This window comes from Epinephelus lanceolatus, chromosome 13 (assembly GCF_041903045.1).
Source record: "Epinephelus lanceolatus isolate andai-2023 chromosome 13, ASM4190304v1, whole genome shotgun sequence".
Classification (NCBI taxonomy): domain Eukaryota; kingdom Metazoa; phylum Chordata; class Actinopteri; order Perciformes; family Serranidae; genus Epinephelus; species Epinephelus lanceolatus.
This window is the reverse complement of record NC_135746.1, coordinates 18000387-18015267: the sequence shown is the minus strand read 5'-3', so window position 1 is coordinate 18015267 and position 14881 is coordinate 18000387. Positions and strand designations below refer to the sequence as shown.

The 14881-nt window shown below is 42.0% G+C and overlaps 1 protein-coding gene across 3 annotated transcripts in view; it reads left to right on the top strand.

Annotated features, from left to right (window-relative positions):
- stxbp5a (syntaxin binding protein 5a (tomosyn)) overlaps positions 1–14881 on the top strand; it is a 157369-nt gene that overhangs the window by 137379 nt on the left and 5109 nt on the right. Inside the window, exons 20-24 of one of the 3 annotated variants that reach the window (XM_033648490.2) lie at positions 3403–3465; positions 7418–7471; positions 10560–10610; positions 11549–11830; positions 12129–12498. In XM_033648490.2, coding sequence (XP_033504381.1) covers positions 3403–3465; positions 7418–7471; positions 10560–10610; positions 11549–11830; positions 12129–12498 — 820 coding nt within the window. The remainder of the gene's footprint in view (positions 1–3402; positions 3466–7417; positions 7472–10559; positions 10611–11548; positions 11831–12128; positions 12499–14881) is intronic. The other 2 variants (XM_078173817.1, XM_078173818.1) reach the window with 2 other exon arrangements.

The window sequence follows — 14881 nt, the reverse complement described above, 5'->3', positions numbered from 1 at the left end:
AAAGGGATAAGAAGGACAAGAGAAAGAAGTCAAAACTTTTCCAACCACACACAAGAGCAGAAGTTTGTTTTGCTTCTTTGCCATTACTGTGCAGCCATAAGACCTAACAGTCCCATGTCTACAGTTGACTAACCATACATCCAAGCTCCCCCCCCCCCCCAAAATCAGGTCAGTTTTTCTTTATATAGCACAATAGCTTAACAAAACTTATCTTAAGTTTTCATATAGACCAGTGGTTCCCAACTCGTGGGTCGCAGTCGAAGTTATCTTCTTGTGTTTCATGGGCCAGACGTGGCCGCCCAAGAGGTCGGGGGGTCTGGCATCATGTGGTTCCCAGAGCACCTCCTCTTTTTGCATTCTTGATATAGGATGGAAGTAAAGTAACGTTGGTTGAGCACGTCAATCGAATTGTCCAACCAAGAATGAGGCTGAATATATTGAGCTACGTGGACCTTGAACTAATGACTAAGGAGAAATCTGGACCCCGAGGTTGGACCAGTTGAGAACCACTGGCCTAGACTTTACTCTTTGAATCTGGTGAGACCCAACAATTCAAACCAAGTCCAGCCAAGAGCAAGCACTCATTATTTTGTTCCGCTGTGTGACAGTGGCAAGGAAAAACTTGTTTTCATAGGCAGAAACATCGAACACAACCACGACTCTGCCGGTTGATCAATCAGAGGTTAGACAGCTGAACAGCAACCTTGCAAATCAATCCCGGCTAAGCAGGAGATCACTCAGATCCGGTTCTTTCTCCACATGTATGTACACACACTCAATGCTTAATCGTTCTTTCAGCCCCACAAGCTCAGATTGTTTAGCTGTTAAACAGAAGTCCTGAGCATGATTTTTTTTTTCCCCCTTATAGTGTTTTTGAATTTCTGCCATTAAGCTAAAACTGTGCCTCAGCATCTGAATATGCTGAGCTGAACTGTGATCTGCAGATTCTGTTCCTGTCTTAAAGGCAAATGAAACAATCAAGGACAATTGCACAGAAGTTCACAGAACATAAAAAACACCTCTCGTCAAGGCATATTAACGGAATTCTTCACTCACAAAATAACCATTTGTATATCAGTTACTCACAGTGTGTAACCTTGAATTCATGAAGAAGTTTTTGTTTTTCTTACATGCCTCCGCAGTTAACTAAGAATCCAAAAGGGGAGATATTCTTCATGAACTGAAGTGATAGGGCTCCACATTTAACAACAGCAAAACTTCACAAACTCTCACACAACGCTTGCAGTGTAATCCAGTCATATGCTCAGTGCTTCCCAAACACGTATGTTCTCCATCGATCCTGTTTGTGATATCCATGGTCAGGATCTCGAGCCACAGCTAGGGGGACAAAGGGGTCTGGTTTGGGGACCTCAGAATTGCATCTCTGCTTTCTGCAGATGATGTGGTTCTGTTGGTTACATCACACCGTGGCCTGGGGTGGTTTGCAGCCGAATGTGAAGCGGTAGGGTTGAGAGTTAGCACCTCCTAATCTGAGGCCATGGTTCTTTGCCATAAACTGGTGGAATGCCCAGTCCAAGGTGGGGGGAGAGTTACTGCCGCAAGTGAGGGAGTTCAAGGTTCTTGGGGTCTTGTTCACGAGTGAGGGTAGAATGGAGCGTGAGATGGATGGAGGTTTGGTACTGTGTCTGCAGTGATGCAACAGACCATCATGGTGAAGAGAGAGCTGAGCCGGAAGGCGAAGCTTTCAGCGTATTGGTCCATCTACATCCCAACCCTCACCTATGATCATGAGCTCTGGGTAGTGACCGAAAGAATGTGATTGCAGAAACAAGTGGCTGAAATGAGTTTCCTCCGTGGGGTGGCTGGGCTCAGCCTAAGGAGCTCAGAGTAGAGTTGCTGCTCCTTCGCGTTGAGAGGGGTTGGTTGAGGTAGTTTGGGCATCTGATCAGGATGCCTCCTGGGTGCCTCCTGTTAGAGGTGTTCGGGGCATGTCCCACTGGTAGGAGGCCCCGGGGCAGACCCAGAACACACTGGAGGGATGACATCTCTCATCTGGCCTGGGAACACCTTGGGGTCCTCCAGTAGGAGCTGGAAAGTGTGCTGGGGAGAGGGACATCTTGGATGCTTTGCTTGGCCTGCTGCTCCCGCGACCCGGCCTCAGATAAGCAGATGGAAATGGATGGATGGATGTTACAGCACTCTCACCGTCAGCGCACGCTACTCATTTGCAAAAGTGCTATATATTAAAGGTATTCAAGGTAACAGGCCGTCACTAATTGATATACAAACGATCATTTTGCAGGTGAAGTTTTAATGTAGGTGGACAAACACATGACAGGTTTAGAGATGTTGAGCAAAATAACTCCTAGAATGCACTAAAAGGCGAAACCATATTCTGTATTCAAGGTTTATTATCAGTAAAGGTCTAAGAGTAAATATAGAATTTTAATAGCATTTCAGTGAACATTACGATGAGTCTCCAGTAACCCCGCAGGTCCAAAATGTCCCTGAATTGAGCTGTAAACTGATCCGAATGTGAGAACGATTGAAGTCATAGAACAACACACGTTGCATCTAAAACGATGTCGTCCAGGGGTTTGTTCACAAAGCTGATACACAACGGAGCACTTTGACGACACAAATACCAACTCTTTGTCTGTCTGTCTTCCTCTTTTTCTCTTACTCACTCACACACACACTCACAGCCCATCCCTTGTACACACATTGCCACTGCAGACTCACAGTACTGCTAATAGATAACAAGATGCCTTCTGTATGGACACACTGCCACCCTGTGTTAGACGACGGCAGTGCAGCCACGTCAAGGATGCCGCAGTGTCATGACGCTGCACTGCCCATACTTAAGCAAAAGTTTGATGGATGAATTATTAAGCTGTGGATGCCGAGGGATATATTTTCGGTGTTTGTGATTGTGTATGCACAGATAAGCTACGCATGCAGACACAGGAACGCTCACATACACACCAGCACGTGCACATGTAAATACACAGAGCATCTGGTGTCAGTGACTGGTGAGCAGTGGGCTGGCACCTGTCAGAGCTTGGCGAGTGCGAGCAGTAATCAGGCGTCCAGCTGTGTTTCTCTGCCAACAGGGACTGCTGTCTGCTTGGCTTTCTGCCTCACAGGACAATGTCACACACACACAAACACACACACATTTATAGACAAACATGCACGTGGCAAATGGAGGAATTAGAATGGATGAAGAAACATTAAGAGTTGCAGAAAGTCTTGGTCAATCTGTTGACGTGTCAGGAAACGAGACGCAAACAGCAATCCCAGTTGATACTTGAGGTTTTCTCTGCAGTATATTATAAAGTATATAAGGGCGGTGTCATACTCTCACAGACTGAACCCCCCATTGGTTTTTTTCGGCTTTCTTTACTTTGCATTAATTGAATTTTGTGATCTCCGCTGCAGGTCTGTGCGACATCAACGAGGGCTCCGCCACATCAGAGGACCGCTGCAAGTCCCCTACTTCAGGTAACATGTCCTTCAGCGTCTTATTAAAAGTGAAGTGGGAGAAATATAGCAGGGGCTTTGTGTTATCTAGACGTAAAAGCCAAACAGTGAGGCAGTGAAAAAAAATAGACCCTATAATACCATGTATTTGAATGCAAGAGGAGTATCGGTTTAGGGAGGAAGATTAATGTTTCAAAAGAGCCTCTACTTTTAATACTGTTTTATTGAAATTGTTGCTCATCTAACTGGAACTATACTGAAGGTTTTTTTCCGCTGAACCGTAAAATTGTCTGGCTGTCAATTTTCATTCTACCTCAGTCTTGAGAAATACACTGTTTGAGTCTATTACCATGTGAGTTTTTGAGAGTATTTCCTCATTTGTGCATGCATACTTTTTTTTTTTTAACACTTTGCAGAGCTCAATAGGCGGGAATACAATTTTGTTTTAATCTCATGTGGTATCGTGGAAAACTGGGTTTTAGGCTGTGAACGTATCCCGTGTCTGTGATGCTAATTCGGTGTGACAGCTCAGAGTTATGAATGAAATGAAACAAAACTCTGCATTCTGGCAGAGAAACCCATTAATTTACATTAATCAGAGAATAAGTTAAAAAGTAAAAGTTCAACCTCAAGCGCCCTGGGTATTTTCACATATTCAGTAACTGCGTAATTGTATAATTGTGAAACATATTCTGCAGTTGAATGTATTATACACTCACCGGTCACTTTATTAGGAACACCTCAACCTCCTTTTGCCTTCAGAACTGCCTTAATTCTTGGCGGCACTGATTCAGTAAGGTGCTGGAAACATTCCTCAGATATTTTGGTCCATATTGACATGATAGCATCCACGATCTCCTGTTCCACCACATCCCAAAGGTGCTCTATTGGACTGAGATCTGGTGACTGTGGAGGCCACTGGAGTACAGTGAACTCATTGTCATGTTCAAGAAACCAGTTTGAGCTTTGTGACATGGTGCGTTATCCTGCTGGAAGTAGCCATCAGAAGATGGGTACACTGTGGTCATAAAGGGATGGACACGGTCAGCAACAATACTCAGGTAGGCTGTGGTGTTTAAACCATGCTCAGTTGGTACTAAGGGGCCCAAAGTGTGCCAAGAAAATATCCCCCACACCACATTACACCACCACCAGCAGCCTGAACCGTTGATACAAGGCAGGATGGATCCATGACGCCAAATTCTGACCCTACCATCTGAATGTGGGAGCAGAAATCCAGACTCATCAGACCAGGCAACGTTTTTCCAATCTTCTATTGTCCAGTTTTGGTGAGCCTGTGTGAACTGTAGCCTCAGTTTCCTGTTGTTAGCTGACAGGAGTGGCACCTGGTGTGGTCTTCTGCTGCTGTAGCCCATCTGCTTCAAGGTTGGACGTGTTGTTGGTTCAGAGATGGTCTTCTGCAGACCTTGGTTGTAACCAGTGGTCATTTGAGTTACTGTTGCCTTTCTATCATCTTGAACCGGTCTGGCCATTCTCCTCTGACCTCTGGCATCAACAAGGCATTTTCACCCAGAGAACTGCAGCTCACTGGATATTTTCTCCTTGTCAGACCATCCTCTGTAAACCCTAGAGATGGTTGTGCGGTTGTGATTGGCTGATTAGCTATTGGTGTTAACAAGCAGTTGAATAGGTGTACCTAATAAAGTGGCCAGTGAGTGTATCAGTCACCAGATTGACTTTCGGCTTGGATTTTGAGCAGGGATCCTTCTTCAGTTAGATATTCAAATGTGTCTGAAGCAGTTAATATGATTAAACGCAAACCAACAACACCCACTGTCACTCTGTATAATATGCAACGCTGCCACGTTGCTATATTTATCCCATTGCTGACTGTGTAAAGGAACTACACAGCGACAATCAGATGTTCTGTTGCTGTTTAGCTGGTCTCTTTCTTAATCTACGTCATTAGTATTTCAGCTGAAGGTGCTTGAAGAAAGAACAGCCCAGATCCATCTCATTAGGGGTAGTGTGGCACTGAAAATAAGGAGCTTTTTAAAAAGGTCAGACAGAAAACAAATCTCAAAGTCTGGAGTCCCGCTTCAGGTATGATGACTGTCTCAAACCCCCCTCATGTCTGGTGCCACCAGACTGTGGTCTGATACATCTGTCTGCGCTGCATTATTCATAGGACAGGGAGAGAGAGATAAGGCGCCTTCCTCTAAAAGAAAAATCTGCCGTAACAGTCATTTAGTCCGGGGCTACACTTCTTTTTATCTTTTCGGTCGGTGATAAAGTCTGCGGGTGAAAGAAAAATAATTTAGATTAATTTTCATGCAGTTTCACCTGTCTTACCTTGAAATAAGTTTCTGTTTGATGAATTAGGACTCCATTAGTGCCAGAGGAGATTCATTTCATTCAAGAAAATCCTTGGAATAGTTGGATTTGCATTAAAAACAACAGTCAATGTTAAACCAATTACAGTAATAGGATGGACGGACTTATTTATTATGCATTTAACATAGTGAGGATACACACATACAGCATGACAAAAACATAAGTAGTCCTCTACAGAATCTCTTTTTCCCACTAAATCCTCATGTTTTAATTTTTCTGTTTGACATATAATGTACTTTAAATCATATAAGAGTATGATACATATGGTTCCCAAATAAAACAGGAAGAAGTTAATTTAATTGGTTTTTATTTTGGGTAGAAATGCAATCAAAAGTTAAATGTCATGTAGACCTTTGATATCTGTGGGGGGAAAAAATATCAGAGCGTCCCCCTGACTAGATTTACAGGGCAGGCAGTTGTAATATTACACAGCGTTCTCTCATCTGTGAATCTGTATTCAGGGTGCAGGGTTTTTACATCAGACAACAGGATATTTAAGTCAAACCAGTGACTTTTGAACCAGCTTTATTGATCTTTAAGGTTCAGTGTGTAGGATATAGAGGGATATATTGGCAGAAATCAAATATAATATGATAAGTATGTTTTCTTTGGTTTAAAATCACCTAAAAATAAGGATTGTTGTGTTTGTTATCTTAGAATAAGCCGTTTATACCTACATAGGGAATCGGTCCCTTTACATGGAGTCTGCCATGTTGCACCGCCAGTAGCCCAGAACGGACAAACCAAACAATGGTTCTAGATTGGGTCCTGCATATTTTCATGTTATTCATCATAGTTAGCAGACCATCTGCCATGAGAGCATCAGAAAAAGATGGATTCTTTTAACGTGAAACTAATTTATTGAGTATTTTTACCAGTTTAAATAACAGGGTCAATTTGTTTTGGAAAGCATGAGACCCCTGCAGATAATTCAGCTCCCACTAAAAACTTCCTGAACATCTAGTTCATACGTTATCAAAGAAAAAAGGTTAGAACACATTAGCAGGTACTGGGCTAGCGGCTCGTCTATGACAAATCAAGCAGTGTCGGAAAAACACTGATTTGTAGTGTGAAACTGCTTTATTCAGTATTTTTACCGGTTTAAATAACGGGGTCCGTTTGTTTTGGAAAGCAAGAGATCTCTGTGGATGATTCAGCTCCCTGTAAAAACCTCTTGAACGTCTGGTTTATAGGTTATCAGAGAAAAAAGTTGAGCACACATTAGCAGGTGCTGGGCTAGCAAACCGTGTGTGTCGGAGAAACACAGATTTTATTCACTATTTTTACTGTTTTAAATGTTTTGTTATGGAGAGGACAGGACTTCTGCAGATAATTCAGTACCTGATAAAAAACCCCTTTACAGTGAACACCGAAGAAATCCAAACCAGGAGTTACCACTTTGCACATGGGAGAGGTTTCAGCCAGTTGCAGTGTACAATCCTCACCACTAGATGGCACCAAATTCAACACACTGCTCCTTTAAAAGGCCAGTTTGCTGCTAAGGACCCCAAACATAGTTATTCACCAGGGTAATTAGAGATAGCGTGTGTTTAGTAACAAACCAAAGGGTGTGTCTAACTTCACATTTACTCTACTTTCCCCCTTACACCCTCAAAAGTGTTGACGTCAAACAGCAATCTACAGCAATTCTACAATGGAGGTGGTAGAGGAGGTAAGATTGGCCAAAGATCTTCATGAGAGGCTGTTTAGGCAGGACAAAGTCTAGATTTGTCCCCCCCTTGTCTCTGTCTTTCGTGTCATGGTCACCACAGTGAAAAGAAATAGATAACAGAAGAGAGAGCTTCAGTCCTGGGTTAGCTTCTGTTCCACTATCTTTTGGTTCTCACTGTATTTGATTATTAACAACAGTTTGTTTTCTTGGTTAACATGAGAAGGAGCTCATATGTTACGTCTGTATTCAAGTATATGGCTAGAAAACTATACACCGAGAACTGAAGGCTCACAGAGCGGAGGCTAACCTCGAAGCAGGGCAGGAATTCAGATGTCTGTACACACACAATACAGCTTCATTGCCTTAAACACACACTGCATGCTACATGTACGTAGCACGAGTGTCATATTGTAAATGTGCCTGCGTGTGATTATCTGTCCTGCCCTCCAACAGCAGATCCCTGGTGTTTATTATGAGTTACATGATTGGCTCTGTCCATAGTATGACGACACCACAGCGGAGAGCAACTCATCTGTCCAACTGTGTCTTTGTGTACCTTCAGTGTGTGTTGATGAAACAGATAAGTGCATATCGACTGCTCAAAGTAATGCTTTGGTGTTCTGGATCCTCTTTCAGATTCAGGTGACGATGTGTAGGTATCTAAAATGACTGCGACATCACAGACTGGAGCTTTGACCTTGCCCAGACCAACGTCATGGATTATTTTTTAACTAGCCCGACCTCATTTAATTAGCCTGAACCCTGTTAAAAGTTTCACGTGTTTAAAAAGTCTCAGAATATACAGCACATTTTCCCAGTCTTCCTATTAGCTTTGTTGCACCTGCGAGGGCAGAGAGTCCACTTTATTATTCCTCTTGATTCAAGGAATTTGGTGACCTCACGTAACTCCCCTTAAAGCTCCACCCAACGTCTACCTGAGTAAAGGTCTAATTACCTAGAATAAGTGAAGACAGATGTTGATATGCGAGTAAATGTGCAGGGTTTTTTTTCATGAAAACAAAAAAATGTAATGAGTCTAATCTTGAGGGTGTTAAAGATGTTACAGGTTTTTCAGGGTTTTTGTATATTTTTTTGATTTGTTAAGGTGGGTTTCCTTCAGTCTTCCAATCAAAGCTAGCCATTATCTCATAACTAAAGAAACATCTAAGTGAACGCATGGTGAATGCCCCCTTTCGTCATTTAGTGTCCTCTACTTCTTTTCCTACAGACAGAGAAATAGCATCTTAAACCTTCATTCATTGCTGCTTTTCTTTTTCCATAGGAACACTTCACCCCTCAAACGACCATTTGTATATTAACTACTCACCTTGTGATATGTTGAATTCCTGAAGAAAACCTTTTCTTGTCTGTCTCAGATGAACAAAGAATCCAAAAATGGAGGAAATTGTTGATGGATTGAAGTCATAGGGATCGGCGTTTAACAAAAACTATCAAAAAAAACTGTTTATAAACTCTCACAAAACTCATGCAGTATAATCTGAGTCTCAGCACTTCCCAAACAGACAGCCCTCTCTGACAAGGAACTGAATGGAAAGTGAAACTTGTCTATGCTCTCTTCAAAGCCAGACTCCATTGACAAAATGACGAATTTTACTTCACTGAACACAGGAGCTGCTGGTCTACCGCTGCCTCAATCACATATTCAGTAACTGCATAATTCCTCAATCAGTTTACTTGTGTTATTGGTGCTTTAACGGGCTAGTTTGATTCGTAAAAGTCACACAATAACACAAACAAACTTCCAGTTTAGGCAGCAGTAGACCAGCAGCTCCTGTGTTCAGTGAGGTAAAATTACTGTTTTTGTCAGTGGAGCCTGGCTTTGAAGAGCACATTGATGGAAAGCAACAACTGTGGTAATACACATGGAAGATAAAGACCCCTACTGAATGTCAATCGTATCAGCCCATTCCCTTGCAGAGCAGAGACCTACGCATATTAAATATTTTGGCTAACAGAGTAATTAACATCATCGCTCAGATTATATATCCAGACCAAATAGGCTTTATTTCTGGGAGATATTATGGGAACAATCTTAGCAGAGTGTTAAATATAATGAATCAATCAATATCCAAGAGAGAGACAGCATTGTTTTTATGTCTAGACGTATAGAAAGTCTTTGATCGAGTGTCCTGAAAAATGCATCTAGAAGTTTCACTTTTAGTTCAGTTTCCCACCGAAAGGGGCTGTCTGTTTGGCAAGTATTGAGCATACGACTGAAGAAATAAATAAATAATACTTGGATTAAACTACATGAGTTGTCTTGGTTGGTTTTTGGATTCTTCGTTCATGGTGAAAGCATGTGAGAAAAACAAAGTTTATTTCATGAATTTAATGTAACACAAGGTGAGTAACTGATGTGTAAGTGGACATTTCAGGGGTGAAGTGTTCTTTTAAGTTCAGGCTTTTAGTAAGATGGAATGATTTGTGAACCAGTGCAAAAAACCCAGTGCATTTTGTAATACCTGGACACGCAGAGTCATCAAGTGTTGTGTACTAACTTAGACAGTTTTGGTTGAGTGTGCCTAATATGGTTATAAATAAAAGAAAAACACATTCATAAGAAGGTTATCGTTGTTCAGCTAGCCTATAGTGACTAGCAGTACACTACCTCAGTAACCATTTTCTCCACTGTCTTCTTCCATCTCCTGTTCAGTATTTTCTGTTTCCTGTTGCCTTCCTGTTCTTGGTGCATGCTCCTGTGGCATGAGGGTCCTGAATGGCTGTGCAGTTTTTTTGATGTGTCTCACTGTACCGGTCCTCTCTTGCAGGGCATTGTGCAACCAGAGGTCACCTCCTTTGTTTTGTCTTATACAGCATGCCCCTGTGACATACAGGGTTGTCTCTGAGTCCTTACGCAGTGTCTCCTCCTGTGTAAAGCATTTTGGCTCCTGTAGTCAATGACACAATCCCGCCCCCCTCCGGCACTTTATTCCACAGCCTTTTGTTGTTTCCGTGTATTCTAGCTTCTGTGCACAATCCTAGCCCAGTGCTAGTTATCTAGCTTTGCATGGCATCGTGTGTTAGCGTAGACGTGTGTTTGTAAAGAGGGATGTTCTCTTTTTTCCAGCAAAGATGTCACGGAAATTAAGCTTGCCTACTGAGCTAAAGCCAGACTTGGGTAAGCCTTGACTTCGTGTCTCCAAACAATTTATATGTAATGCAGTTTATCTTTCTCACTTCGACTGGACTCCACCACATCCCATTAGTCCAGTACTTATCTGGTTATTAGCCTCAAAATTGGCAAGCTGTGCAGATATTCTCCTAAGTTTGCATGAGACAAAAGTAGCACTGATCTGACCAGAACTCAAATTCTTATTTATTGAGCTAAATCAAAGTGTTGGAAGTTAAACAAAAAAAAAAAAACAGTGTGAAATTTTCTGCTGTGCTCTGACTCCCACTTTTTGACCCCAGTTGGGGGCTCTACTAGAGGTCAGTGGTGCTAAGCTAAACTATGCACACTCCATCTCACCGTAGCGCTTTCTGTAACTTTGCAGCTTTCTCTTTTTCTTCTGTGTTCCTCATGTCTTCCTTTCTCTGTCTGATTGGTACCTTAAAAATTGCCCAAATAGAAAAATAGACATTTTCTTCTTCAGGGGTGTATAACAGTCTTTCAAAGCACCAAGAACACTGGATGGGACGTTGTCAAATTCAAATTTTGCAAGTGCCAAAACACTCGTATGGTTGTTTAAGAATTCCAGTATGACACATATAGACCCAAAGTGCCTGATAGCCACTTATTTTATACTAATACAATTGCTAATTGGGGATATATAATATAATATATGATATGAAGTCACCATCAGTAAGGGTCAGGTGATGCTGCTCTGTCAGAGAGACTAGAACGCAAGCCCATACCTTTGGATTTCTCTCCCAATTTTCTGTATCTACACTGTCAGTATCTTACAGAGCTTAGTCTAAAACAAACAGTCTTGAGTTAGTTGTAAAAAGTCAAAGTGTTTCATTTACTAAGACACTATGAAACCTTTTATGTATCACTTTATTTTGTATGTACCGTTCTTGGCGGGTGCTTTACCTCTCTCTGTTTTCTCCTCACTGTCCTCCTGTCTGTATGCCCGCCGCGGGGTGCCAACCCATTAGACCACCGGGACAATTCCTTCAGCCGCTCGCGCTCCTCCAGCGTCACCAGCATCGACAAGGAAGCACGAGAGGCCATCAGCTCCTTCCACTTTTGCGAGACCTTCGCCCGAAAGGGGGACAGCATTTTGACGCCCTGCCTGTATGTGGGCACCACTCTGGGCACCGTGCTGGCTCTAGCTCTCACATTGCCACCTGCTGGGGAGCAACGGCAACTGCAGCCAGTTATCATTTCACCCACTGGTGGGTAACGGGACATGAGAGGGGAGGGAGGGGTGGACAACAGTTTTGTGATGAAAACCAGATTGATTTGTGCAAACTCTGTGATGTTCACAATATTGTGTGTTATAAATCCAGAGTTTTAAAGGGACAGTTCACCCTAAAAAAAATAAAGATCACCAAAATGATCTAGATTGATAATAGCACTACAGGTAAGAGGAAAGTGTTTTCAATTTTAGTGTGAACTGTCCCTTTAAGACAACAGCACCACAATGAAAAAGACAAAGCCACTAGACTGAGGTCTTTTCCTTTCACCCATCAGGCATGTTGGTGCGGCTGAAGGGCAGCGTCATGCGGATGGCTTTCCTGGACTCATCAGGCGCCATGTTGTCCCCTGCGTACGAGCCGTGGTTCGAACCCAACGTCACAGCAGACGGCGAAGAAAGAGAGAAGGTCCGCAAGCGCCGGCCCGTCTCAGTGTCCCCCTCCACCTCCCAGGACCTCAACGAGAACCAGTACGCCGTGGTGTGTTCAGAGAAACAGGCCAAAGTCATCTCCCTCCCCTCCCACACCTGCATCTACAAACACAGTATCACAGAGACCTCCTTCATCCTACGGGCCGACGTGGTGCAGATGGGCCAAGGCGTGTGTGTGGCGTGTTTCTGCGCCAACGGCCACATCATGACCCTCAGGTGAGAGACATGTCGCAGAAATAGCTGATTATTATTAAAACATATCAATGAGTGTCAGTTTGAATGAATCATGCTCATGTGATTAGATTAAAGTAGATGTGATGTTTTATTGCTTTCACAGAGAACAGTATCACACATGAGTTAGTTTTTAAAATACAACATGCTGGAGGGTCAGTTTTTTGGTCAGTATCGCCATGACAACCACAGAAAATCTGTCTTTTGAGTGTGAAACACTTTAAAAAGAAAGAAAGTGTACTGTCACTGTGTAAGCTAGCCAATAGCAGAACCGTGCCAGATAAGTTCTGACCAATAGAGAAAAAGGAGGCTGGCACAGGTGCCTGCGTATGAGCTCATTAGGGTGCATGAGGACGGAGATGGAAGTTGGGTATTAGGCCGTATCTTGGCATGAATATGAGTATTTGGGACATTCTGATCAGCACACAGATGGACTGTATAGACGTGGATTAGACTGTGGAGAGTTTGGGAAGACTTTTTTTTGTCACTGAAACTTTTTGCTGGAATCGATTTGAATTAATATGAATCTGAGATGACCGCAGCCTTCACTTTCCATTATGTTAAAATACTTTTTACAGCTGCCAACAGACATGCATGTGCAGTAAATGTCTCAAACTAAAAAGAGAGATTTCAGTATCACTTAAATATGTGATAAAGATGTGATAATCAGGGATGTTCCGATCTGAGTCATATAATATTGAGCATCTACTGATGCCGAGTCCCAATCTGACACTTCTGTTTTCTTAATACAGCTGTAACATGAGCACCTAAAATACAATAAAGTTGTTAAAATCAATTTTCAATGTATATGCTTGACACCTGAGAAGCTCTGTAGTGCATTAGGAAAAAAATCACTGCATCCAAGCTGTTCATCTTGTTTTAAGTTACAAGTCTTTTGTACTGAAGCTTCTGTTTGACAATATTTTACACAATGATCAATATCTTTAAATATGGCCACAGAAAGTATTCATATTAATTAAATCTCTCCTGAAACCTCCAGCCTTCACATGTGCATCAACTTTAGGTGTGCCCCTGGGCAGTATGTTTGGCACCCCTGCTTTAGATTTATACACTGGAAACTGAAGTAAGAAGCAAGACAAAATGTATGTGTATTATATAAACTGCTGATCATTGCATCAATATTATATCTGTATTGTGATATTAGACAAGACTAGTCTTAGATTAGATTAGATTTAGATATCGTAAAAGCTGTCTTTCGTGGTTTTAAAGGCTGAATTACAGTAAAATGATGTAATTTTCTAAACTTACCAGACCATTCTATTATTTGCCTTTGCCCATTTAGTCATTATATCTACACTACTGATTATTATTAATCAGAAATTTCATTGTATGTGTTGAGATCACCAACAGTCAACCCTACAATATCTTTGCAATGTCAATATCAAGGTATTTGGCCAAGAATATTGTGATATTTGATTTTCCCCAAATTGTCCAGCCCTTATTTGTATGTATGTATATTTATTTTAAAAATCTATTAAGTCCATGACACATTTTCATGAACCTTTTTCAAACTATTGTAAATAATTTGTTGGTTAGTTCATGATAAGCAGCTCTGTTTGCAGTTTTTACAGCTCTCTTCTGTAGCATAAAATTTGGATTTGTGACTGGTGTGTATTTCCTCAAACCTCCAAACAGCAGGTGATGTATTCACAATTCCCAATATTCTACAAGTGTAAAACAGTGATTGTTGTTAAAGTTTCAGTGTAATTTAACAATATTATCGGGGCAACAGACTGTCTGAACTTTTAAAAGGCAGAAATAAATACAGTCACCACAGAGGCAGACGGACTCATCATATTATGTCCTCAATTAAAGTTTTCTTTTTGCTCAACTTGTCATTCAAAGTCAGACACACACTTCTGTCCTCATGCACAGCCACAGCAAACACACCCACACACAGCCTTACACCTCTATCCTATCCTATCCTCACCCTGACCTCAACTGTCGTCCCAGATTTAACCAAACAGTTTCTGCAGACATACCAGGTTCATTTTCATGCAGTGTGTGGAGGGGTGTAAGTGAGAAGGGGTGTGTTAATCTGTCGCTCATCCGCATTAATCTTCACTTCCCTAGAGGAGCGAGACAGAACAGCCGTCCATATGGGTGTCTGATAAAGATAGGGTGCCCAGCTGTCTGCCTGTCTGTGTGTGTGGGTCTGTGTGTTTGTTCGAAATGGACAGAGTGCAGGAACATTATCATCAGGGTTTCAGATGATTGAAATATGTGACGTTAGACTTTGAAAAGTTGTGATGACAGTGATGAAACTTGAAATATTTTGTCAGTGATCTGTTAAGGTTCTCACCCAGACTACAATATTAAAGGCGTTTCATTTCTGTGTCCCTCTGTC